This window comes from Melanotaenia boesemani, chromosome 4 (assembly GCF_017639745.1).
Source record: "Melanotaenia boesemani isolate fMelBoe1 chromosome 4, fMelBoe1.pri, whole genome shotgun sequence".
Lineage (NCBI taxonomy): Eukaryota > Metazoa > Chordata > Actinopteri > Atheriniformes > Melanotaeniidae > Melanotaenia > Melanotaenia boesemani.
In genome coordinates this window covers 12,497,800-12,524,833 of record NC_055685.1, presented here as the reverse complement: position 1 = coordinate 12,524,833, position 27,034 = coordinate 12,497,800, and the positions used below count along the sequence as shown (strand labels likewise).

At 39.3% G+C, this 27,034-nt stretch overlaps 1 protein-coding gene across 1 annotated transcript in view; it reads left to right on the top strand.

The window, feature by feature from the left end:
- pax5 (paired box 5) overlaps positions 1 to 27,034 on the top strand; it is a 58,037-nt gene that overhangs the window by 15,276 nt on the left and 15,727 nt on the right. The window contains exons 3-7 of the mRNA XM_041983976.1: positions 3,617 to 3,814; positions 4,426 to 4,490; positions 7,103 to 7,228; positions 15,883 to 16,067; positions 24,437 to 24,569. Of these exons, the coding sequence (XP_041839910.1) occupies positions 3,617 to 3,814; positions 4,426 to 4,490; positions 7,103 to 7,228; positions 15,883 to 16,067; positions 24,437 to 24,569 (707 nt within the window). The remainder of the gene's footprint in view (positions 1 to 3,616; positions 3,815 to 4,425; positions 4,491 to 7,102; positions 7,229 to 15,882; positions 16,068 to 24,436; positions 24,570 to 27,034) is intronic.

Sequence of the window (27,034 nt, the reverse complement as noted above, 5' to 3'; positions counted from 1 at the left end):
AGGAGAGGGGATTGAGGGATGGAAGGAGGGAGGGAGGGTTGTTTTATCCTCTCCTCTCTGTCTCTCCGGTGCCAGCAGAACAAAAACACCAACTCTACCAGCCTGTGTGTGTGTGTGTGTGTGTGTGTGTGTGTGTGTTGGCTCACCGTTGCGCTGGATATCAATAACCACACTCGTTTATTCACCAATGATTCAGCTGTGAATAATTTAAATAGTTTTCTTTTTGAAAATAGATTGTTTTCCCTTTAGCTGTGCTTATGCTCCAGCTGCGAGTAGTCAAAATGGGCAACACACTGACACACACACTCACACACTCTCACACAGAAAGTAAGACAAGGAAGCGCACATTTACAGCAACTCACATCTTCACGGAAAGGATTACTCTGCTGTACAGTGGAGAGAGAGCAGCAGGTTTAAGACTGACTGACAGCTTGCATCCACACACTGCATCCCCCCTTTTTCTGCAAGCTGTGTAGCACATTCGCCATCCTCCCACCCCCTGCCCCCATGCCCCTTCTGGATGCAAATACATTCATGAAATAGCCACAGTGGACACGAAACGCTTGAATCTGTATGAGTGTGTGTGTGTGTGTGTGTCAGTATCATCTTCCCACCTCTGTGCCACAATGTGAAATTGCATAAGAAAACATCAGCCAGATTGAGTCAGGCATTAGAAATGTTTTGTCACAGGTGTTTTTGAGCGATATGCTCACATTAAGCAATTTGGCTGACAGTGTGATCTCCAGCAAAATCAGACCACCGCACATTACGTGACGAACAGGAAAAGGTTTTAGGTCAGCCTCATTCATAAATGCCTCTGAATCCAGACTTCTCTTTTGAGAGTAAGAACCAGACAAATCAGCCAAACAGAAAATATTACAACAAACAAAACTAAAAATACCAAAAAAAACATACCCGTAGACTCATTTACCCTTAAATTAACAGGAAACTTAAATCACTTGATTCATCAGGATCATCAGATTTTTGCAGATTTGCTGAAAAGTTTGTTGATATAAAAGACACAAAATTCTTGCAAATATGAGATGGGGAACAAATTCAACAAACTTTCTTCTCTAGAAAAACATGAACTAATATGAAAGTTTTCCATAGTCTGTGTCACTCTGTTTTACCCATTTTAAGCTGCTGTGGAGGAATATAAAAAACTTATGGGATATATTGTAAACAAAATTGAAGTAAATGGGCTGGGACTTCGAACGACAACATCTTAATCTGACTCATTTTAGTCATTGAAAGTGAATCACTTCAACATGAAAGCAAAAGCATTCATTGCTAACAATAACTCTTAATCATGTTTGCAGACACTGCGAAAGATGCAGACAGGAGTATTCAAGAACTTCAGTAAGAAATGAGGCATAAACCTGGTGTGATTGGATTGGTGGGATGTAGAATACCTACTGAAGAGTTTGAATTTCAGCCAGAAAGAAGTCCTGGCTGCACAGGGAAGGTAATTCCTCTGCTGGAGAGCCAGGAGGAAAAAGACCTGAGGTTTAGTGCAACGCAGTTCAAACGGCCACCAGAAGAGCTGAAGTGAAGAGGCTGTTATGTAGCATGTTGCTGCTTATCGCTGGGTTTGGCAGTGATGCAGCGCTCTGTGAAACTGTCCAAAAAAAACAGCTCTTCCCATCATCATTTGATACACTGTTTAAAACAACAAAAAATTACAAAAATAAGTCTTAGGAGACCGAATTAAATGATACCCTGATCGATTTTTTAGAAAGCTCTAGAAACTGGCAGAAAAAGGCAGTTCTTCCACTTGGATAGATGGTTGTATGCATCATAGCTGCCGGTGACATTTACCATAACATACAAAAAAGCAAAAAGGGGAGAGCATGTGAACTTTTTCTGTTTTTATTCTTTTTGAGAAATGTTGCATAAAAAATAGTTTAGGAGGTATCGGAAAGTCAACGGATATAGAAATTTGAGTAATATTTATGTTTTTTTTTTTTTTACTTTGGTTTACTTAAGGTTTAGGCAAAATAGTTTCCCGGTTAGGTATATGCACTAAAACTACATGGTTAACTTTGGAAGAACATTGTGAACTGCAATTGAATTGCATTTTTATCAGCCCATGTTCATTCATTCATTTAATAATTAATTCAGAATTACTAGAAAAATGACCGATGGACAGAAATTGTTTTTAATATTTAATTTGTCTGATTTTCATACCTGGAAGTTGCTGCAGATTTTCTTTCTGCAAACCGGCACTGCTGCCTTTGCTGTTGGGGTCGTTCGCTCGTTCCCAGCTGGCCTCCATGCCCTGCAGTCACCATATCAATGGTGCTTGGTTTTCGGGCTAGCTACTATTCTTTTGCAACAAAACAACTAGCGACAAATCTAGTGACGTTTACTGGTGTTATTGGAGACTTTCGGAGACTGACGTGAAAGCCTGTTTTGTTTACTCTTCTCAGGGGGCAGCATGTGCTGCCGTAGGCCCCTCCCCCATCCATAAGAAGATTCTGATACCTTTCAAGCCTTACATTTAGAATTTTATCATTGGGTGTCCGGAAACAAAGTCTTTAGTCGTGCTATATTAAAAATACAAATTTGGCATTATCTTTTCAAGAGAAGCTGATTTTTGGCGTTTAAGTGCCTTGTCACTGCACTGAAAATCACTTTAGGCTTATTATTTCTGAAGATTGTGATTGCTTTCAGACCTTACATTTAGAGGATGGCCGCAGGATGACCCATTTGATATATTAACCCAGGGGTGTCCAGCTCTGGTCCTCGAGGGCTACAATCCTGCTGGTTTTCAACGTGTCCTTGCTTGTAACAGAGTGTGATGGAAAAATCAAATAAAACCTGATGAACACCAACATATGTTATCTTGGGGGTTGTGGCTCAAAAAGTTTGGGAACCACTGCTCTACTCTGAGCTCTTACATATTATATCGCTACTTGGACAAAACAAAGCAGGAAACAGAAACTTAAGGGTTACAGAAATCTGTCAAATTAAATATAAAAATCTATTTCTGTGGGTCATGTTTCTAGTTTTATGTATTAAAATATTAACTTCAAATTAAAAGTGTAAGAACAGCCTGATTTTAGTTTGTTGTTTTAGATTTCTAAAAGAATAATGAAAAATAAGTTGATGATTTATTTTTTTTACTTCTGACTTTGAATTCAATTTAAAATAAAATAATAATACATGGATACCTTTTCTTATTTGCTTGTTGTGGTCTTTTAAGCAAGTTTGATACCTCTCCATGTTTTTTTAAGTGAGAAAAAACCCTCTTTTAACTGGACAATCGTTTGTCAGGACCAGATTTAAGGAAGGACGGCCACCCCCCTCAGCCAGTTGTTATGAGGAGACAACTATAGATGATAGGAGAAGAATATCAGAAAAAAAAAAGAATGTGACATGCGACAGATACTGGGCAGAATGGTCATGCTGATAACCAGAAGTCAGATATACCCACAGAAGGGTACAGGGAGAGAGCAAAAGCACAAACTAGAAAAGAGAAACACATTAAGTAAATGATGTGTTGCAGCAGCATACAAATTCATGAAGCGTTACATAGTGAAGAATGAATTAAAAGCTTTTTTATATTCCAGTTTGTGTCTCTGCCTCAAACTAAACATTTTTGGTTCAACTACAGGTACTATGAAACGGGCAGTATTCGCCCCGGGGTAATTGGGGGATCCAAACCAAAGGTTGCTACACCCAAAGTGGTCGACAAGATCGCCGATTACAAACGCCAAAATCCCACCATGTTTGCCTGGGAGATCAGGGACAGGCTCCTGGCCGAGAGAGTTTGCGACAACGACAGCGTCCCCAGCGTCAGCTCCATCAACAGGTACTGCAGTCTGTGTAATCTGGATGTTTGTTCAAGTATCAAACTGTAGCAACAGTTACTGAGCGTAGACAGGGCATAGAACAATATTACTGTGTTTCATGTGCGAGTGTTTGTCAGTGTGGGAGTGGAAAGGAGAATTGCAAAGAGGCCCCAGCCTCCATATGTATGAAGTGGCTGCAGCTCAGTGGTTCAACACGATAGTACAATGACAACCCTTTCCCCAGAGCATAGAGGCAGAGAAAGAGGGAGGGATAGTGAAATAAGAGAGAGAAGGAATGAGCCAAAGGGGCAGACAAAAGGGAAGGAGTGTGCGGGAGTAAGGAAAGAAAAAGAAACAAAATGTAAGGAAAGAAAGAGAAAGAGAGAAAAGAAAATGAGAGAAGAGGAGAGGAAAAGGGGAGGAAAGGAAGAAAGGGTTTGCATGAGCAGCCAAGCAGGAAGTGTGAGGCCCCTCTGCCATGTCAGGCTGCCTCAGCCACTTCACACAACATACACACACACAGACACACACGTACACAGCTTTGCTCCCACGATGGTCATGTTCTCTCTGTCATTCAGAATCTCATGCAAACCACTTCACACACACTAATATCTCCTCTCTCCTCCTGCAGGATCATTCGGACTAAGGTTCAACAGCAGCCTGGTCAGACGGGCTCAGTGTCGGCTCATAACTTAGGTAGGTTTCTGCTGTAAAATCCTGTTTCTGAAGAAGCAAGTTTTCTCTGGGAAAATGTTTCTGAATCCCCTCATGCTGAGCCATGTGCTGAACAGTGTAACCTTTACATCTACTCCATATCCAGCACTGTCTGAGATGCTCATGCCACTACGTTTACTGCCTCATTTAATGAGGTTTTTGTCCTATATTTGTCCATTTATAACTGAATTAGAGGTTTTTGGTTCTTTTATTAGTGTAATGAAAACATGAGTGCTGTGTGATGATCACTGAGATGACTGAAGACAAAGTTAGGAAGATGTTAAATCAGAGTTTAAATTAAAACACTGCAGTTCAGCACTGTTTTTCTTCTGTGAGCATGGATACAAATTGCCAATTTTCTTAATAACAGTCAGCTTGACTTTAAAAATATTTAATGTAATTTGGAAGTAATGGGATTTGTCACCCTGGTGAGCTTAAGCCAAGCCATGATTAAGTGCTTTAGGTGTCTAAAATTAACTAAACAAGTAAACAGGGAGTTAAAATGCAAGTAAAGTTTCAAGACACAATGATATAATGAAATAATGTTGCTTCCAAATAGGACTTGGACCCTCATCTGTTGGGTGAAAGTCCAACATGATATTCCACCAACAACCATTCAACTCATACAACTGGATGTTGTTAGTTTTTCAAACCGGAAACTACTAAAAACAACTTAACAAAACACACTTTCACTATTCTGGTGAGACTGGATCAGCATGTGCATCACTCACACTTCTGTTATTGAGACCACACTGGCAAAAATGTTAGAGCCATACAAGAAAAAGTACAAAAGTATAGTTAAATGGAGGTACAATTAGAAAAAGAAACATTAAAAATGGTATATGAGATCACAGTATCAAACCAAATCATCCTAAAATATTAATATAAAATAGAAATAAACAAATCAGTGTGAAACAAGGATATTTACCAGTTCAATGCTCATAAAACAAGGCTAATAGCCATTAAACATTCATTCTTTTAAAGATTATGACAGCAGACAGAGTCATTTGTTATATTTATTTTGGAACAAGCATCTCTTCACCACAGAATTATTAAAACTTTGTTCAAGTTGTAGCATTACCACATATTACTTTCCATTCCAATTTCGGCTATCTATCCTATTTTGAAATTAAGCTAGTCATGTTTTAACAGCATGTCATGGCATTGTGTATGACAGCACGCCATTTTCTTATGTTTCAGTTCTGTTCATTATAAATGGCGTACTTAGGACAAGTGTAAATGTTCTCATTCATTCCAGCAGGGCACATCATGCAAAACGACATAGAAAACAAACAAACAACAAAATAAAAAACAAAGCCATGACAGAAATGTTGTTCTCTTTTACGTTTTGAATTAATAAGATTACAAAAGAAAAGAAAAAAAAAAGAAAGCCCTCCTCTCTTTTCCTCACATTTCCTTGCAGTGGATTGTGTCTCAGTATCTCTCATATCTTTATAATCGCAGATTGTCTATTAATCTAAATTAATTTTCACACACTGCTCCCTGACTCCTGCCTTTTACTCACATTTACCAGATATACCCACATGCATGCATGCTGAGATGTATGCACACACACATGCACGCTCACAGATTACACAGATAAATGGGTCCCACTCCCAGGCGGAAAATTGAACATTTGGATTTGCAGAATAAGAATGTTACGTTCTGATAAAAAAAAAAAGAGTGAAAAGAAAGAGAAAGGAAAATCAGATAATTGAAGTGCTAAATCAAGTGATGGGAAAAGAAGGGATATGCATTCATTATACTCTGCTTGTCGTTAGCGAAGGAGTAACGGCTGAAGGGGACTTTGATCCTGTTTTTTTTTTTCTTCTTTTATTCCCTTCTCGGTCTCGTCTTTCTGTGTTTGGGGGGTCTGCTGGGAGAGAGGATTAGGATGTCTGTCGCCACACCTTTATGTCCCTCCTGGGATGCCATACTGTCACTCAGCCCCGGCGTCCGCATACAGGGGCTCAGATAAGGGACCAAAGAGTGTGTGACTGTATGTGTCATTGTGTGTCAGGAGGTTGCAGGGTGTGTGTGTGAGTGTGTCACTGAAGCGGTGACAAGTATGTCGCTATGTCGCCCAGCGAGGAACTTGTCTCCTCCAGGGGGAAAGATTAGAGGAGGAGACATCAAGCAGCAAAACACCAACAGAAGACGGTCTTTTTCCTTTTCCTCTTGTCTAGCTTGAGGAAGAATGAAGAGCATCTTTGTTAAGGGCATGAAGAGATGATTAAGATTTAAATAATGTAGAGTTTTATTAAGCAAAGAGCTCACTTTAACTAGTAACTAGGGATTCAGGTTTTAAAGTTGATTTTAAAGTTTTAAATCTTCTTCTTCTTATCTCCTTATTTTATTCCATTTATGAGTTCATCATGTAACATTTCTACAGAGAAGGCTTTAAATAGAAGTCAATAACAGAAGGGCAGCCTTAAAACACACACAATGAAGACTGTTTACACCAGGGGTTGCTTTTACTTATTTTATGACATAAATCAACAAAAGGGCAAAGCAATCCCAATCAGATAATGAAAAAGTACATGTCATTTGATTTCTTAATGGCTCCTTCAAGTGATCATGTGATATGTCTGCAGCAACGTCCGTGGCTGCCACACAGGTTTCAGCCGTGACCAGCGACTCCGCCGGCTCTTCGTATTCGATCAGCGGCATCCTGGGAATCAGCTCAGCTGCTGATGTGGGCAAGAGGAAGAGGGATGAAGGTGAGCAATTATTCCCCTGATACGGTGGTCTGCTAATCTTTGTGTATTCTGGTGCAAATGGATTTTTTTCCCTAAGAGTATATAAACATATATCACATAAACAATATATGATATGAAGATAGACTTCTTAAGGATGTTCTCTTCCTACCAACACAGAAAAAAACTCAACACATGAAGATCGATGACATATGTATTTGAGTGTGTTTGCGTGTGTGTTCACATAAGTAATGCGAGAGCTGTAAACCAAGCATCTTCATTGAGAAATCCACATTTGTGTACTAACACAGCTTCACTGGGGGGCTACCTGACCAGCCAGTTTATGCATGCACTATTGATCATATATGCTGTCATACTGGATCAATGTTGCATGCTGATAGAGGTGGGAGATGTCTCGTGTGTGAGGGGGTGTTCTCACATGTACTGTATACTTTTGTATGTGGGTGTGCATATGTGTGAGTGTGATCATGAGTGTGTATGTGGCAGTGTCAGTGGCATTAAAAAGCCATCACGCAGACAGTCTCCTGCGGTAAATGAGACAGGACCAGATGTTGGAGCGAGGAGGGGGGGCGACAGAATGCCACTAGGGGCTACTTCTCTCTCTCTCTCTCTCTCTCTCTCTCTCTCTCTCTCTCTCCTCCTTCACACTAGTTCACACTAGTTTTCTGTCTCATAGACGCTCACAAACTCACACACATACAGACTTTAATACATACATGCATACTGTATGGGTTCCTTTTCCCACTGCTGATGAATTTTCAAATCATTCCAGCAGGTTCCAGGTGAATACCAGATGAACCGTGATATGCTCGATACACCCCATTTACCCATCAGAGGAACACAAAGTCTTGAAACCCAACACATACATAGACACATTCATATATACTCGAGACATATTGCTCAAAGCTTCCGTTGCTATAGTGTTTCTGTCTCAATACCTGGGATAACTGGGAGCTTTTAGATCAGACAAAAACTTTGATCAAGCAATTTACACTTTCATTTCCAGCTGGGAGGGTTATACCTTGTCTTAAATTGTGCATTTTAATTCCAAATGTCAGATCTGGAAAATTATTTAAAATGAAAAAGTTTAATGAAAACAGTTCCTGTGTGTGGAAATTAATTTTCCATTTTGTATCTGTGCACAGACATGAAAACCAGTTGTTAGATATTTGTATCTTTGGCTGGTAGCCTTTTTCAGTATCATAAAAAAAAACAACTGACTGCAAGCAAAAGTAGAGTAAGCAACGTCTTTCTGTTAAGTTTAAACTTGGCTTTTTCTCATTCTTTTAAGATTTTTCTTCATCTTTAAAAAAATGTTCTTATTGCGTTCATATTGCAGCATGGCAGAACGGTTGGGTGCAGAAAGTGAGTGACCCATTAAATGCACACCACAGAAAAAAATTGATTTTTGTCCAATATATTTTAACTTGTATAGCAGACAAAACATTCACAGGAGAGCTGAAACATTTAGCAGGATTAATAAATCCTGAGCAAGAGTCTTTTCTTTAGTTTGAGACTTTATTGATTTTTCAGTGGATATGTGCAGGAGTTGTGTGAAAAGTCCTTTAATAATAACAAAAGGCATACTGGCAAAAATACTTAACACTTAGCTATTTTCTATTTGTCTTCACATCTGACTTTGGAATACTTTGGTACAAAGAGAAATTTGTGAACAACTCAATGATTGAAAGGTGTCCAGGTCCTGTGTCTGAAAAATAAGTACAAATCATCACCCTTCCACCACCATGCTTGACAGTGTGTATGAGGTGTTTGTGTTGGTATGCTGTGTTTGGCGTCATACAAACGTGGTGATTATGGCCACATCCTCACTTTGGTCTTGTCTTTCCAAAGGACACTCCTTAAGAAATCTTTTAAGTTGATCAAAGTAAACTTTCTGTTAAGCTATGAAAACTTTTACCTATTATTTGCAACTACGATGGACTGGTGACCTTTTCAGGGTGTACCCTGCTTTTCGTCAAGCAGCAGGAATGGGCTCCAGCCCCACGAGCATGCATTAAGATAAACAGGTATAGAAAATGGATGGATGGACTAACCCGAATGCTCCAGATCAACAAACTGCTAATTCCACTTTTATAGAGGTGCGCTTGTTGATGATAAATCAAGAACATTCGAAGAGCTGGAAGTGACTGCCACTTACTCTCTTAATTCCAATGGAAATCCATGTGGATGGACTTAGTTATTCACACGCTGCTTTAGCATTTTGGCTTAGTTTTGTTAACTAAACAATGACAATGTGTACTTTGTCACATGCTGTTGTTTAATTGCTGATACATTTACCTAATTTAAGACCTGATTATTTTCTGCTTTATGTATACCATATGCAACATAGCAGATATTTTCTACTGTATATGCTTTCTTTAACATATATCCTGCTTCAGTCTTTAAGGACAATTTGCCTGCCATGCCAAAAGATTTTAAGCAAACAGCCTCAAGCTTGCAGCGTATGGTAGCACACAGAGGCCATTTCGGATTAGTATGTTGTCCAAGTGTCACAGTGGTTTTTTTCAGCTTATAGCCATTTTTTTTTAACATTTTGACAGACTGCAAGTCAAATGTTTCAGTCAGGATTAGAGCTACGGTTATGGTTATGGCTGGTGGGACAATAATATGGCAAATTTAGCTGCTTCTTGATATCTGAAAAGATCTGCTGTGTAATCATGTTTGTCTATATTATTTGTCAGACACAGCCCAACACAACATGTTTGTACACCTGACTGAGAGAGTCAGAAAACATCAATCTGAGGGTGCAAAACATTAATCTATTTTGTTGTTATCTTGGGAAGTTTCATGTCCGTTAATACATAAATTAAAAAGAATAACAAAACTGACCTTTTAGGCTACTCGAGGAATTTAATTTACCCTATTTATTTTAAAATTCTAGGTATTTTGTTGTATTTAACACTAAATTTAGATGGAAACTTATATCTACTCTTGAATCAGATCAACAATAATATGAGTCCTAATGACTTCAGCAAAGAGTCTTTAGTCAGAGCTGTAGCAGAGAGCGATGATCTGTAATCTAATTAGCAGCATCATTGTTTAACTTTGTTCTTTATGTACATTGTGTGCTGCACTGTCCCATGAACAGTCTATGTTTTCAATGGCTGGGCCTTGTGTTTCAGAATTCGGATCACTTCACGTTTCACTGAGGCACTCAGAAAACGTAATTTGGGCATTATGTTGCTCAGTGTCACGTTCTGCTTGTGTGTTTTATCTGCAGTGTTTCTGTGGCAGAGGTCTGAGCGGTTGGCTCTGTGGTCTAATTAACAGCATTGCTAATCACAGCTTCCATTAGAACAGCCCCCGCTGGATAATGACACACACACACAGCAAGGGGCAACAGCAGGAACAGCATGCACTGACATGGACAGACAAACACATACACCGACAAACAATAAAGCCAGCTTCTCACATACACACACACCCATATGTTTATTTATGCTGGCATTCCTGCACACATACACATACAATGGTTGCATGCATGTGGCCCAAAATCACACTGTTCTTTTGTTGAATTTGTTTAATGTCTGTTTTTGTTTAGAAAAGGGAATATTTTCCTCATACAACATGTTTCTCAGTGTAAACTCAGCCTCTCATGTATGAAGAAATGCAATGTGTTCATTTTTCTTGAACAAATTTAGGAAAAATTGGATGGCTTGGTGATAGAAATTCAACAAAATATAATGTCATGCACAAAGCCCTTGTTAATTCCTTGGTTCAAGTTAGAATTCCATTAGAAGTTAAGAAATCAAGTTATAAATTAATGTTAGAGGTAATTATTTTGCATTTGAGTGATTTCTTTCCACTTTTCACATCATATCATATCATATCATATCATATCATATCATATCATATCATATCATATCATATCATATATGCTGTATTTAACTGGACTCGAACATCTGTGCGGGAAACTTCTCGAACCTATAAGCAAATAACAGCAGCTGTGCAAGTGGTGGGAACACTGGAAGGTGGATTCAGCAGCATGTGTGTGTTTGTGTGTGTTGGTGGGAGGAGTGTGTGGGGGTAAAGCCCTGTGGTGACCTGTGCCCCCAGCCAAAGCAAGGGGAAGTAGGGGGTGACTAGGGGCAAAATGGGGCTGAATGGGATTGAATGCAAGAACTTGACTTGTGGGGCCAAAAGGGGGCTATTGTAACTTAACCTATTCTTTTACTCACTGAAGCTGCCTGTGTGTGTGTATGTGTGTGTTTCCAACATGGAGATGGACTCCAGGACAGGTAGGTCAGTTACTGAAGGCAATGACTTTCTTAACAACCATTTCAAACAACAAACTAACTTCAGCATGTTTGAAGGATAATCATGCAGCATGCAGTGGTTGTAAAAATTGCTCTTTTGCGCCAAGAAGAAATATATTCAGTGGAATTTACCCAGAATGCCAAGCTGACCTCTCACCCTCTTGTGCATCCACTGTGACATGCAGCAGCTTACCAAATAAAAGAAGCTGGGAGAGAGCAAGAGATGGAGGAAGGAGGAGAGCAGGGAGGGTGATCTCTGCCCTTCACCCAGAGCTCAATTCGGCACCTCCCAAAAACTTTGATCTTTGGAGTTAGGACAGGACCCACAGACAGACCTACAGCCGCACACACACATTTAACTACAGGCTTGGGCGGTGAGGTCAGACTTACTACACCTATCACCATGTCAAGTGCAATAAGATCTCAACTAGCTGGTTCCTAGCCTCCACATGCTCACACATGCATGCTGAGCAGGTGACGACTGTAATTCTTACGAACGTTGGGATTTAATAATTCTGATTGTTTCTGGGTAGTTTAAAAAAATGGCAGAGACAAGTTGAGATGATGATGGAGAGGGAGACAGAGAAGGCGGAAGAGAGAGGAAAAGGCAGAAAGAAGGGAACAATGAAGGCTCATTGTTTGTTTTGTTCTGCTCTGAAAAAGAGGGAAGAGAAACGCTTCCCATCTGAGACTGAATCACAGAGATAGAGGCAGCTGTGAACGTGTGTGTGCGTGCGCATGTGTGTGCATCCGACAGTGAATAGGATTTAACCCGTCACGGCAATGAGTTTCTTTACCCATCCATGGATACAATGAGACCAGCCGGATATCAAGCTACCCACCCACCACCCACACCCACATCCAGTTCGAGAACAAGCGTGAACATCTACGCACATTCATACACATAAACGGATGATATTGATTATAATAAGTAAAAGCTTTGTTCTGACTCAACTACAGTAGACTATGCTTTTCTCTGGTCATTTGTGGATTCTTCACTGTGGCAAGCTCGGGTCAGTCTTTCAGAGTGCAGTTGAGAGTGTAAGTGTGCGTGTGTGTGTTTGTGTGTGTGTGCAAAAGCGAGAAAGCAGAAAGCAATAAGCTGACTGAAATGGTGCCATCAGAGCTACATGATTGATCAATTGAATTCCATCATGAGGACTGGCCGGTGGGATTAAATGGGTTGCTGTGGGTTACCAGACTAAAGCATCACACCGCCTTTATCTCCCCTCTGATTGGTCAGTCACAAGAGACCTGGACCATACCCTCACACCACTCTCAGCATCTCTATATGATGTGTGTGTGTTTGTGACTACAGAAGTGAAAGAGAGATTATGATCATGGAGTGTGTTTGTGAGAGAGTAGTTGAAAGAGGTTTTGTGTTGTGAAAATGTATAGCAAGATTTTGTGAGTTGCAAGCATCGTGTGAGTGTGAGCTATAGATGCTGTCTTAAGATATGAGGTTTTCTAGATGTCCTTGAAATAAACCAAAACATTTTATTGTGCCAATGTGCCAGATCCAGATTCATCCTTTTATATTTTTTTTAATGTAGTTCATGGTCATCCAACTGGGTAAAATGTTCAGCAACTAGTTTTAGACCTGTCATAGAGCTGTTTACTAGATTAGATATGCTAATGTAGCATTTATAACAATTATTTACGTTTTAATGTTGGTCCAACAACCCACTGTGTAGTTTAAACATGTTTTTTTTGCCATAAAGCAGTGTGACAAGGCCAAACTAAATCAGGTAAAAACTAGATAAGTTGTTCATAAGTCTCTTTCTGTAATTGAAATATAGATATTATAGATAGTTTACATAGGCTTGAACACAAAATTGTTTGTTGTGCATCTTTTTAAGTAAACTCCTTTTTTTATTGAACATAAAATGAAGTTTTTTTTTTTTTTTTTTAGATAATCCATCTTAACTTTCTTGTAAGCAGCCCATCAAATCATGTGAGAGCTTAATATAAGACCATGTTAGAATGTCACTTATGGGTAACGTTGTAAACCCCCAAAGTATTTTTTAAAAATCTGTATTTGGTTAGCAATTACAACATGGTTTAATTCAGAAGTTGTAATTACAGCATTTTAGCTATGACTTTGTTTGTCCTCTTAAAACCATGTATGACTGATTTTTACTATTTTAAATTATTAAGCTGTGTTTCCACTGTGGTATTTTTAACCTTTAGAGGTACTTATCCTTTTTTCCACAGCAGTGACCAAGGCTGATATTAAGTTCGACGAAACATATTTTGCCTCCACAAAATCTCTCCTTAAAGGCTTAATTCTACATGAAACTGAAACTTTCAATGTGGGGCTTGCACTGCTAGATATTTCTATGTCAAGTAGTTGCAACATTTTATTTCAGCTTGTCTATCTCAGTCATCCCGTGGTTAGTCAGAAGAAACAGCTAACAAACTCTCCACTTTAACTTTGGCATCACAGGCCAGCTCTGCTACTATTTCTTCACTGAATTCATCCAATATCAGTATCATCCTTTTCACTGTCATTAGTATCTAGCCTACATTTGGAGAAGAGGCAAAGAACACCTTTGACGGTTCTCCAGTCCATCATAGGGCTGACACACAAATACAAACAACCATGTATGCTTATATTTCCATCAGTGAGCAATGTAGCATCACCTGTTAAGGTAAAATGCATGTCTTTGGGCTGTGGTTGGAAACCCAGAGAAAATACACTCAAATGCAATGAGAACATGCCAGTTCCAGTTAGAACAAGCTAATAAGTAATAAGCAATGCAGTTCTCCGACAAGTTACCAGTGCACAGCTTGTAGAGCAAATGCTACGAGCAGGTGAAATGCTGAATAACTGAACGTTAGCTTGAAGTGAAAGTGTCCAATAACATAAAAAAAATGAAAGAAATACCAAAAACTGATGAAAAAAAAACAGGTAAAAACACAGACAACTGCAGTGGACAATCTTCATCATATTGACCCAGTTTCAACCCATCACAAAGCAGATCTTTTTCAACTTTGATGTTTCTACAGCAGAGTAAAGCTAAAGGACGAACAACAGCACCAAGACATATTTCTGAGATCATTCTCACATTCCAGTAACACTTAGATTTGTGGAAAAAAGGAAAAGCTTTTACTCCCCTTGCCCTACACCTCCATCCTATAAAGATAAGGAGCCCCTTTTCTTTTGGATATAAAGGAATAGTCATGATTTTGGGATTGCATCTTGAGATATTTTTTCAACCTCCAAAGCTTGACCACAAGTTCATAACAGAGGTGTTCATTCATGTTGCAGAACTATTTGCTGAAAAACTGACAATGTATTGTACACATACTTTGTTTCAAGTTTTACTGGTATATGCAAGGCTTTACTGGTAACTGGATCGATTACTACCAGCTACAAGCCTAATAGAAACCATCTTTGATTTTGAGTGTAATTTTAAGTCAAACAATATTTTCACAAATCCCAAAGCTATAATTTCCCTTCTTTCTCCATGCATTTCTTCTTCTGCTTTTTCTCACTACATCACTCTAATTTTTTCTTTAAGACTACTTCTTGGCCCAAATGAATCAGTATTTTCAGTCCAGATAAAAAAAAAAGATTAGAAATATATAAATGTATATATATTTGAAGTCCCCCCCAACCAGCCTTCTCCACCTGTCTGTTATATCACTGCCCCGGACACACGATCAGCCACATACACACACTTTGGCACACACCAAACTCACAGTGACCCCCGGGACTAAAATAGGCTCTCAGGAGCAGTTTGGAGCGATGAATTGGCTCTATAGCAGGGGATTTTCACCCTCATCCCCTTTTTCTCTTTATCTTTTCTCTCATTCTCTCTTTTCTAATCATTTGTGGTCCGCGACTCTTCAGAGTTCTTATAATTGTCTCGTTCAGTCCCTCAGCCTCGCAATAACTTCAGGATACGAGAGCTCACAGTCTAATACTGATACCAAAGCAATATATATTTGTGTGTATGTGTGTGTATGGGTGACACCACAAGCGGGCAGAGAATTGTGTTTATATGTGAGGAGAGAGTGTACTTCTGAGAGATCAAGAAGAAGAGACAGCGTATGCTTGGTAATGGATTGCATTTGTATACCATTTTCTCTGAGTCTCCACAATCTATGAAGTCACTCAATCCTAAATCAGCTGGAGTTCATTCAAGTTCCCAGACTTCTTTCTACAAATCTGTCTTAGAGATTTATATTATCAACTCGTGCTTTCATTCCTCCCTTCATTCCTCTATCGTCTTCTTTTTCATTTTACCAGACTAACAAACCCATCCTTTATCTCCCTGCTCTTTGCTTCCTCTCACATCTTGTTCCTCCATTAAATATTCTCTCGTTACAACCTTTCTAACATCATTTCTTCTTCTTCCGGTCCTTTTTATGCAGCTTTGCAGGAGTCACCACTGGCAAATGGGCATGGCCACAGTGGGAGGGACTTCCTCAGGAAGCAGATGAGAGGGGAGCTGTTCTCGCCACAGCAGATCGAGGTATTGGACCGCCTCTTTGACAGACAGCCATCCTGTCCAATCCAATCCACCACTGAGCTCTATGTGAGCCCTGACTCTGGCAAGGTAAGGGCGAGGCATTGTGCAGGCTCTGGGCTTAGGTTAAGTTTTGGGAAAAAAAAATCACAGGTTGGCATGATTGTAGTGCGCTTTGTTAAGGAAAATGACTGGTGCAAGCAAGAACTGTCCATGAAAAACTGATGAAAACAGCTTTCCACCCCTGTCCTTTGTGCTGAGTTCAGCCAATTTCGTGCAACAGCTTTGTATTTTCGATGCATGCTTGCGGCTCATTTAGCAATTATTGCTGCTTGGGTGAGTGCAGTGAAAGATAAATGTGCCAATATTCTCTATTTTATATGCTGTTAACAAAGTCCATAAAAGCACTAAATGCAACAATTAAAGGATACATGTAAATTTTATTTCACGTAATGTTGTGTGAAACACTGGCAGAGTCTATTAATTTTCCTACCCAGGCTGAGTAAGCCTTTAATCAGCTGCTGAAGGATAAGACTGGTGTCATTCTATATATATTCTATTTTGTTGCTCTCAACAAAAAGACCAAAAAACAAAACAAACATTTAATTTCACCATTTCATGTCACTCAATACATTATAATTTTCTTTAGGTCTTTGGCAAAGCTCCCAAATAATTTGTTCCCACACTGTGGTTTACTTTTTACTTACTCACTACAGTAACTGTTTCTCAAAATTAATTAAATAACTCATTTATCTAAAGGTAGTTTTAAGGTATCCCTTTGTTTCATGGGTTGCTTATTACAACACGCTCTATGTGGATCTGAACTGTGGCCATGTGAAGTATAATTAAGAGAATTGTTATAGAGTGCAACAATGGTTCTCACTCATATTTGTTTGTGGGCAGTAATAAAAGTCTATATACCTGATATGGTCCTGTGGAGTACATGTTTGGACAGTGTAAAAGATAAAAAACAACATTTTGATATATATATATATATACATGCAAAAAACTTAGTTATCAAAAACTAATTTTTGGCATCTAAATCAACTCAAACTATAAATAATTAGGTCAATTAATTATATATTTAGAATTTATGTAAACTAAATAAGTTTTAGATTATGAAAGTGTGCCTCTAAGCTAACAGCTATTAGCTTAGCCGTTAGCTTAGCTAAGAATTGATGACCATCACAGCCACTCAATGATCCAACAAGCTCTATAAAACTGTCTACACAAAGAAAATCTTATGATTGAGCTCCAGATTTCACAGTAACATAAATGAACATGGCCACAATTCAGTTCCACATAAACCACTCTTATTTTCTTTTTTTTTTATTAACAGTTCCTGTAGTAATTAAGCTACAAGTTAACCACATTATAGGAGCTCAGTGCTACACTCACAAAGAAAGTGATGAGGAATTGAAAACCATATTGAATATAGCTGTTTATGGTGTTTATGTTGACAATAGCTACATTTATAGAATGATAACTAACAGCCGGCCTGGAGAAATTATTAGGCTCTGTCACTTGACAATTGCAACATTTATATTTTTCAAAAACAGATAAAAAAAGCACAGAAAGGGTCAAGATATAATGAGTCTTCATGGACAGACAAGGGATCACTTTGATATTTTTAGAGAGGTAAGTCCTCATATTGTAGTTCGGAAGCATGCTGAGTAAGATCAGTAGGCTTAAAATTAATTAGAAACAGCTGATGCAGATCTACAATTGAACCAGACAACTCATTTTCAACATTTGCAAGCTAACATGCCTCATGTTGTACCTTTGCTTTTAGCTAAAAGCCTGCCTGCTATGCCTTGCCATGCCATGTCAATTTAAAACAAATTTGTCATATTGCACAACAAAACTTTCATGTTGCATGCTCACCTGAAAATGTGAACATCAAGTTTTGTTTTCTCCATTAGCCTGACACAGGCGGTGTTCCTGTGGTCTGAAAGACTGTGATGAGACCCGGGGTGAGGCTGTTCTATTGATGTTCCTATAATCTACACACACTGCAGGGGTTAATGAGCACATTGACCTGGCTTTTTTTATTACCTCACTTCCTGCTGCTTGGTGGACAGTGATGGAGCTGTCGGCATGCTGATGCACATGGGAATGAGCTGCATATGTGTGAGCATGTGAGAGACAGAGATGAGAAAAGCAAGAGCTTCTTAATGTTGCATCTAAATTGACCTCCCGCCCTTTCCTAGCACCAAATTAATGTAAATCTGAGTGGAATAGACAGGTTTAAGTAGTACTCTGAATAACAAAATGAGAGCAAGCTATCATTTGTATTCTGTCTACCTTTTCTCAGTTGTTTTCTAATCTACAGCCCCCCCACTCAGTATTAAGGAAATATTTTTCCAATGTCTCAAAATGACACTTTTGTTCCACACTTTTTTTTATTTTAATTTTTTTAAGATATCCCTTTTCAGGTTTATTTATTCAGTCAGTGTCAAGGACAAGAGGACAGACACGCTCCAGAGGAGTATCAGTGTATGGAAGCACAAATAGGTTGCAGCCTTAGACCTACAGGGCAGAGTTTGGCTTCTTACCCCATTCACTTCCATATGACCAACACGAGGAGTGTAGTAGCATAGGGTGAGAGGTCGACAGGGACTGGCTGTAGCTGCTCTATAGACTGAAACTCAAGACTATAAAAACCATGATCCATAGGTCAGTGTCCTTTCTGAGCCTGATCAAGCCGATGAGGTCGGGGTCTGGGATAGGGGCTTTAAAATCCAGGTCGCACTGGGGGTCAAACTAGCTTTAGGAACTGCATTACAAAAGAAATGCAAGCACACACACACAAATCTAAATCACTATCTGTGCCTTCACCTCTGCCAAGCCCCCTTTTTTCCCAGAGGAGATGATTGACAGTCATACTCTTAAAAACTGACACTGACGGCTACAGATCAGCCTCTTAAGTATGTGGGCTAAGATGTGTGTGTATAAATGTGTGTGTTTCTGCATGAGAGTCAGTACTGACAGGGTTATGGTCAAGGAGGGTCCTGCTATGTTCTGACTGACAGACTTAAAAGATGCCTGATAGACTTGGCCGTAAAGATGGTGTTGTGTTGTAGTGACTTTAACAAAGTGAGACTTGGAGTGTATATTTAAAAGAAATAAAAAAGCAGAGAAACATAGCTGCAAAAGGCTCAATTCAAGTGCCAAAGTGAATACTAATATTGTATGATTTTAATATCTTGGCTTCATTTCTTCTTCTTTCATTGCACTTGAACATATAGAAAGTAAAACTGCTAACAAGCAAATCTTACTCCGTCTGTCCCTGTTAGTTACTCTTCTATCCTGTTTGTCTCAAACCTTTGTTTCATTTTTTTCCCTAATAAGCCACCCTTTTTTATCTCATCTCTCTCTTCTGCTCTTGTTACCCCCTTTCCCCGTAGTCTATTAAGCTCCACTATTAATTTATGTGTTCATGCTCGTATGTGTGTCTGCAAGTGTGCCTGCCAGAGAGAGTTCATTTGAATTTCCCTTCAATCACTTCCTATTACCCAGCTGATAAATCAGGAGGGCTGACGACACCCCCACCCATCCAAGCTACCCCAGGTCCAAGTGCGCATCCCAGCACCAACTAGACTAGTTACACTGGCACAGAGGAAAAGAAGAAAGAGAGGAATTTATACCAATTTGTCTTTTTTCATTGAAGTCAAAGGTGGCCTTGTCTAAAGGATGGACTGTTTAAAAGAGGCAGTCTCATACTGAACACTAAACACCAGTCACATCTGTCTGTACCATCAACTTGACATAATTTAAAGGCTACACTCACTGGTATTTTTCATATGTTAAACAAATCATATCAAAAGACCAACACAAGATGCGTTGTGATGTTACTCATTACATTATTTTCCTTTAGAGGCCCTGACAGCAGATTTAAGCTAATTTATGCTTTGACATGCAGCCGTACTGCACATTCCGTTTTTAGGAGTCAGACCAAGTCTATGAGATGCAGGAATGCATCTCCCAACAGCACAGCCTATTTTAGCAAGTTTAGCAATGTTTCAGTTTTCCACCAGGAAAAGTCTACTGGAATCTAATGCCAAAAGGCATTTTATGCTTATCTTGGTGCCTTTATTAAAGGTTAAAAATAATAAATAAATAAAAAACAAAAAAAGTTATGTTGGTTAAATTTTTCATTTGAAGTTTTTTTTTTAAATCTTTTCTGCCTCTCTAAGAGTTTTGGTCTGTGTGGCTTTTCTGTCTGAAAATGAATATCATCTTCACTGCAGCCACGCTTAGTTTGAGTGCTGATAAAATCCTTCCCTGACAATCCCCGTCTCTGTTTGCGGGCCACTGAGGGAATTGTGTTTGTTTATAGTCAAGCCTTTTTCCATCAGGAGTACAGAAGACAATGTGGCGGGAGAGGCAGAGAGGCAGATGGAGAAATCTGGAGCTATTTGGAGAATGGAGAAAAAGGGAAATACTATTATGCAAATGATGCAAGCCAGCAGGGCCTGTCTGAGTGTGCCTGTGTGTGTGTTTCTGAGGGACGATTAGGGCTCATCTGTTATTGATGTGAGATTTGGACTGAACCATTTCCCAAACTCACCTGAGTCAGCCAACCTGCTGTGAGAAAAGAAGATGGTGAGAGACTGAGTGAGGAGTAAAATAGCAGAGGTGTCGTTATTACTGATAAACTGCAGGTGGGCCATGCTTGTCCATTATTAGCACTTAGCTTACTAGCTTTATTTTATTATTATTATTTTTTTTGCTGCTGCACACACAAACAAAACTGTCAGTAATAATTAGGCAATGAGAAGCTTCTAGATTTTTACATGCTAGTAATCATATTGCATAATTTCAGTGCTGACTTTAGCAGAAGGCTGCAGTATCCAAGTGTCATACTAGTTAACTAAGAAATTACACTTTCATTCTGACTGACAACAGCTGTGCGTAGAATACAGCTGTTTTTGTTGTCTTAGTCTCCACAGTGAAATATTGCTATTTTAAATTTCTTGAAACCATATATACATGTCATGTAAACATTTCTGTTTCTCTCCCATCTTATCCCACAGATACAATGTGGGTACACAGTTTTGGAAAACTATATCTTATGCTAAACAGTCGTCATTTCCTCCCCCAAACCAAGTGGTTATGGTATCCAAACCCAACAAAATAGCTAGATACAATTGTCTAAAGCAGGAATCATAAGATAACCGAACCATGTTGTTCAAGGTTAAACAAACTCATGCATGTTTGTGCATACTGATGGAGTGTTTGTTAAATAAAGTTGAGCTCATATGCATCCATGGTTTTCAGAAGCATAAAATGGCAAACCTCTGTTCTGGCAACTAGGTTGACTTGTACATTTCTTTAGCTAACAGTAAGTTACCAAACTTCAGTTTGGCATTCATTAGTCTGAAGATTTTTTAGAAGTTGAAAACGATGCAAGATTTGTGACCAACATCAATACATCCCCTTGGTTACAAGAGATCAGTAAAACTATCATGTTTACATTCTTGGTACATAATAAAAAAAATACAAATATAAAAGTATAAAACATAGGAAACACTTTTATTGTAGTACAGTCCAGAACATCAGGTCCAGTTCCCCCTGCCACTTTATCTTTTATCCCTCAGTCCTGCACTGTAGTACAACTCATCCCCACTAGTGTTACCAACCCCCCAGTCCAAACCCCCCACCCCTACCCGGCAGCTGCGTCCCTCCCCTTTGATGAGGGTTGATGGTGCTATATGAGCGGTGGAATTGACAACATTTACGGGTGCGAATGAGAATGATCCATCTTCCTTAGCGGGCCTGTCACCCCACTGGCCAAACTTCATCATGGCCAATTACCACGGCAGACCCCTTCTTCTCTGCTGGTACTGCTGCCCGGCCCCCATTTACACATGAATACATGAACACATTAGATACCATTATAATAAGACAGAGTGTGGCCAAGACAGGAGGGTGTGCATGGATGGCATGTTTGATTGGAATAATAAAAAAGAAGAAAAGCTGCTGATGTGATGGGTTATATATGATAGAAAAAAGGGGCTTAAATTGTGTCTGAAGTCTAAAGAGGGGAAGAAAGAGAGATGAGTGTGTAGTGTACAGGGTAAGCTCTTATTTGGCAGGTCACAGTCCAGTGGTTGTATTGTGTGTTGACGAGCACAGGGGTGTTTAAGAGGTCAGTGAGCACAAACAAACGCCTACACTTACACCTTCACACACACAGATGCAGACGTATTAAAAGGGTCAGTGCAAAACTCTCACCTCATCACCTAAAGGAAATTCTGACTGGTGCCATTAGTGTATCTCTCTCTCTCTCTCTCGCTCTCTTTCTCTCTCTCTCTCTCACTCACTCACTCACGCTCTCTCTCACACACACACACTTTTGTCAGAAGCAGCACATGGAAAAGAGGGATAAAAGACGTTTAGGGAAAAGCAGTTAAATATCTAATTTAATGAATTTTAACTCAAAGATAAGGAGCACACAGTGTTTCTTCACCAGCTGGTTGTGTATGCAGTGGGTTTCATTACAAAGCAGTTCATTTATTTAGACCAGTTTGGGGTTTGGTGTGCTCATACATACATCAATACACAGATATGAGAAGTTCAGGATCCAAACCACTAGCTGTCTGCTTATATCTAAGTCCAGACTGAGGACATCTCAGCTCTGGTGACTGAAAGCAGCTCAGTAAAGTCAGTCATCATGGTTTCCTGGTTTTAAGTGCCAGAAAAAGTGCCAGAATGTGATGATTGTGAAGGAATAGAGTCATAACAGCTCAGAAAAAGTTTTGTATGTAGTTAGTTTTGGATTAAGAGGAGCAGGATCTAAAATGAGACCTTTGTGTTTGTGCTTTTGATTTTCTGTGACCCATCTTACTGATGCGGTAGACAGAGTAAAGTGGGTTTAAATGTTAAAGTGCTCAATCAGTTATCGTCACAGACAAAACATGAATCAACTTTAGCCTTAATTTTCTGAATAAATAAAATAGTTGTACCTAAAAAATAGATTTCTGTTAATTCCACTTTGTGTGCCGGACCTCTAATTTTGTTTTTTATATCTGGTGGATGTTGTTGGATTATGTCTGTTATTCCATTACCCACATTTACAGTTACAAGTCAAAATGCCTGAGAGGAAACGGTAAAAAAGAAAAAAACAGTAAATTAAGTAATTAATAAATAAGAAGATGAAAACACACCACCTATTTTACACCTTATCCCAAACCCTGATCTGGATCTCAGAAATGACTATCTGTCCAACTAAGACTAGTTTTTGGTATCTATAAGGACCACAGTTCTCTAAAAGGTCCTAATGAGGAAACAGTCATTAGTTTGTTGTATATGTAGCAGCCCTGTGGAATCTCCTGGCTGTTGGTTAATCCGTATATGCACTAGGTCATCAGTGTCAGCATCATCACTCTCAATCACCATTTACACTCACACACAGTCGCTCATAATTTCTCACACAAACACAGATCTGGCAGAGAGATGAGGATGGATGGTCATGGTTTGGAGTTGGGGTCGACCACAGGTGAGGGGACAGTTTTCATTATCTGTCCGTCTAGCAGCACTCTGGTCTGTTTGAGTTGTTAATGGTAGCTGCGCCAAAATTTAGTCTGCAGAGCTGTAATAGATTTAAAGATCACACTTCAACAGTGTAACAGGGACAATGGATCGTTTTAAATGCTGTTGTATTATCACTGTTTTCCAAAGTTTCTCTTTTTCTTAGCTTGAACCATAAGAGAAGTAATTAAATAGGGAACAGTGAGATTTTATCAAGAGCTCTCCATATTTCTTTTTGACATCTTTTTACATCAGCAAGAGGATTTGAGAGTTTACAGAGAGAATAAAACCTGTACAGCTAACAACAAACCACATATTACTTTGTCACTTCGGTCTATTCTGCTGTTTGTAGTTTTGAACTTCAATACTGTGTGTATGAGTGTGTGTTATATCTATTGGGAGTGTGTGTGTGTGTGTGTGTGTGCACTCAGATGATCACAGTTCTTATTGTTGTTGGTATCTGGGGAGACAAGAGGCTTTGTGTTAGCTTTGGTCTATGTAATGCCACCGTGTATGTGTGTAAATATATATGTTTGTGTGTGTATGTGCTGTGTACATCCTGCATGTGAGGATGAGAGGGATGAAGAGAAAGCGCAAGTTGATCCTGTGGTTATAGACTGTTGGACTTGGTTGTACAGTAAATCCCTGTCTTTGTAAACAGATCAATAAACTCTCGGCTGTAGGTGTGTTTCTTGATTTCTGTGTGTGTGTGTGTGTGTGAGTGTGTGCACATAGAAAAGCTCCTTTACTCTGCTGTGAGGAAGGTGTAACTCTTTGGAAATATGGTGGGATATAACAAACAGATTGATCACAGCTGTATGCAGCGCAGGGCACTGCTGTACCGTCATGTTACATCCAACACAGTGTCGTGATTTGGATTTGTTGTTTAATAAATCTATACTTTCCTGCTTTCTGTTTCTTTCCAGACATCAGATTACTCGGCCATGGCCTCACTAGCAGGCGGACTGGATGAGATGAAGAACAGTTTGGCCAATCCAGGCACAGGGGCAGAGTTAGGAGCCAGCGTGTCCGGTCCACAATCCTACTCTCTAGTTCCAGGTAAAAAAAAAAAAGACTTTAAGCTACTGACTGTACTTTTGCTTTTAGTGAAATTTAGACGTGTTTCTTTCTAGAATTAGTTATAAAAACAAATAAACAAGGTTTAGCTAATATGTGCTCCCCAAAAAGTTGTGTATTGCTGTGTTACATGTTTATCTCAAGAAATTTCTATATTATTTTAGTAATAATAATACAATTTATTGAAAAGTACCTTTCATGTAACCCAAGGACACTTTACAAAAAACAGCATAAGTAATAGAGGACAGTGTAGTTGGGCTTAAAGTGAGAAGGCGATCTTAAACAGATGAGTCTTGAGTCTAGATTTGAAGGTAACAAGAGAGCCACTATCGCAGATGTCAGGTGGTAAGAAGTTCCAGAGTTTGGGAGCAGAGCAGCTGAAAGCTCTGCAACCCATGGTACTGAGGCAGGGAGGAGGGCACAGTGAGGCGGCTGAAGGAGGAGGATCCGAGAGAGTGGGCTGGAATGGCGCCTGTACATAAAAATTTTTCCCCTGCATATTGCCAGCAATGCACAGATTTATGCTGTATATTAAATCCATGCATTTTGAGCCCCTTTAAAAAAAATATTGTGGCAAAGTTAGCTCTGTCTGTTTTAAATCGCATGGAATATTTGATTAATGCTAAGAGATGAGAAAGAATACAAGACAGCAATAAAATTATCTCCCAGGCTTTGTAATTTCATGAGGAGAGGAAAATCCAGATGTTAACAGACATTATGAAATCACTATTTTCTTTTTTGGTCATGTAAAAAATGCAAACAAAATAAAAACAAAATGGTGAATGTAGAGAAAATTCAAGGAAATCCTTATTATTCTTTAAGCAACCTCATCTTGAGTTATTCTCAAATGAACAAAACAAAAAAAAATCTCCCACAAAATATCTGAACATGGATCTAAAACATGTGGCATTTTATACCTATAATTTAAATGTAAGATCACAAGGACTGTGTTAATATAAAATATACGCACAGCAAGCCGTTATCTTTTACCTTAGCTATGACTAAAACCACATGATCTAAGTGCTTAAAGAGCTCAGTGCTTTGGATCTCAGGAGAGGGCAGTAAAGGGGGAAACGGAAGGTGTAAGGATAGAGGGAAAAGTGAGAGCCTCGTCTATTCCTCTTTTTCCATTTAGGGGCACTGGGAGAGGCAGCGGTTAATTAAAAGTAGACCAGGGAGCACTTGGACAAGGCTTCGACGCTCCCATATGTAATGAGGAGAATCATTGATCTGGGAATTTGGGATATCTGGGAATGGGTTCCTTTTTTACTCTCTGAAACCACAGAGGGATATTACCTGCACTTGCTGGAGGAGAGAAAGAGACATAGAGCAAAGTGTGAAAATAAGAGAGAGGGATAAAATTTCCATTTCTGCTTATGCATGCAAATACACACATTCATATTTACATACACACACTCACATTCTGAATATTATGCATACATTTCCATGCCAGTCTTTTCCCTCAGAATAGAGCTCCCTCTAGGGGAAGAGATGTCTATGTGTTTGACGCAGTGTTATTGCATAGCTGAATTTTTGATACCCTGGACACATGCTGTAGTAGAGCAACATTTACATGCTCAGTCTTCCTTTTTAAAGGCTTTTCCAAATCTGTAGGGTATTTCCCTTTACTCTGAACTTCACCCAGTGTACCGCAGTGCAAACACACGAAGGGACACACTGTGCACCATTGATCCCTCCAGGTTTGACATGTGTTGCTCTGATGGTTATTTGATATGAAGGAGTTAGATAGGCAGACAGTAGGACAGAAAGCGAGGCAGACGATGTCTGTTCATCTGTAGCTGCAAGTGAGCGCTGAGGAGACTTGTACTTGTTTGTTGACCTCTAAAGCAAAGCTGTGGAGAACAGATACATCAATACAACTGGCATACATATGCACGAATACACAGACACACACATACACAGACACACATCTCTGAGGATCTGGCCTTGTCTGCCCCCTCTAAGTTGGCTGTAGAGAGTCCATCTCTCCGCTTTTCCACACTCTTCTCCCTCTCCTCCGTGCCCTGTGCACTGACCCTGAGCGGATGAGTAGCCCGTCTGCACTAATGCCTCGCTGTCGCGTCAAACACCGAGAAAAACTTTACTACACAAGACAGGAGAGAGGAGGCAGAGAGGGACAGAGGGAGGCTAGAGTAGAGAGAGCATCTTTGACCAAAATAGATATGTAAGAATTAAGTGATGGCCACAATTAAATATAAAGTACTCTTAATATACATATATTTATTAATTAAATTATATATATATTCTAAACTAAATTTGTCTAAATGGTCCCTATAAAAGTGATGTGGAACTGTTTGAACATCTTTGGTCCAGATGAGCTGACTGGACAGTTTATTGTTTTGAGTAAAATATCTTGACACCTTTTTGATTGCTTGCCATCTTCTTTAATGATTTTCCAATGCTTTCATTTTATGACAAGGCATGTT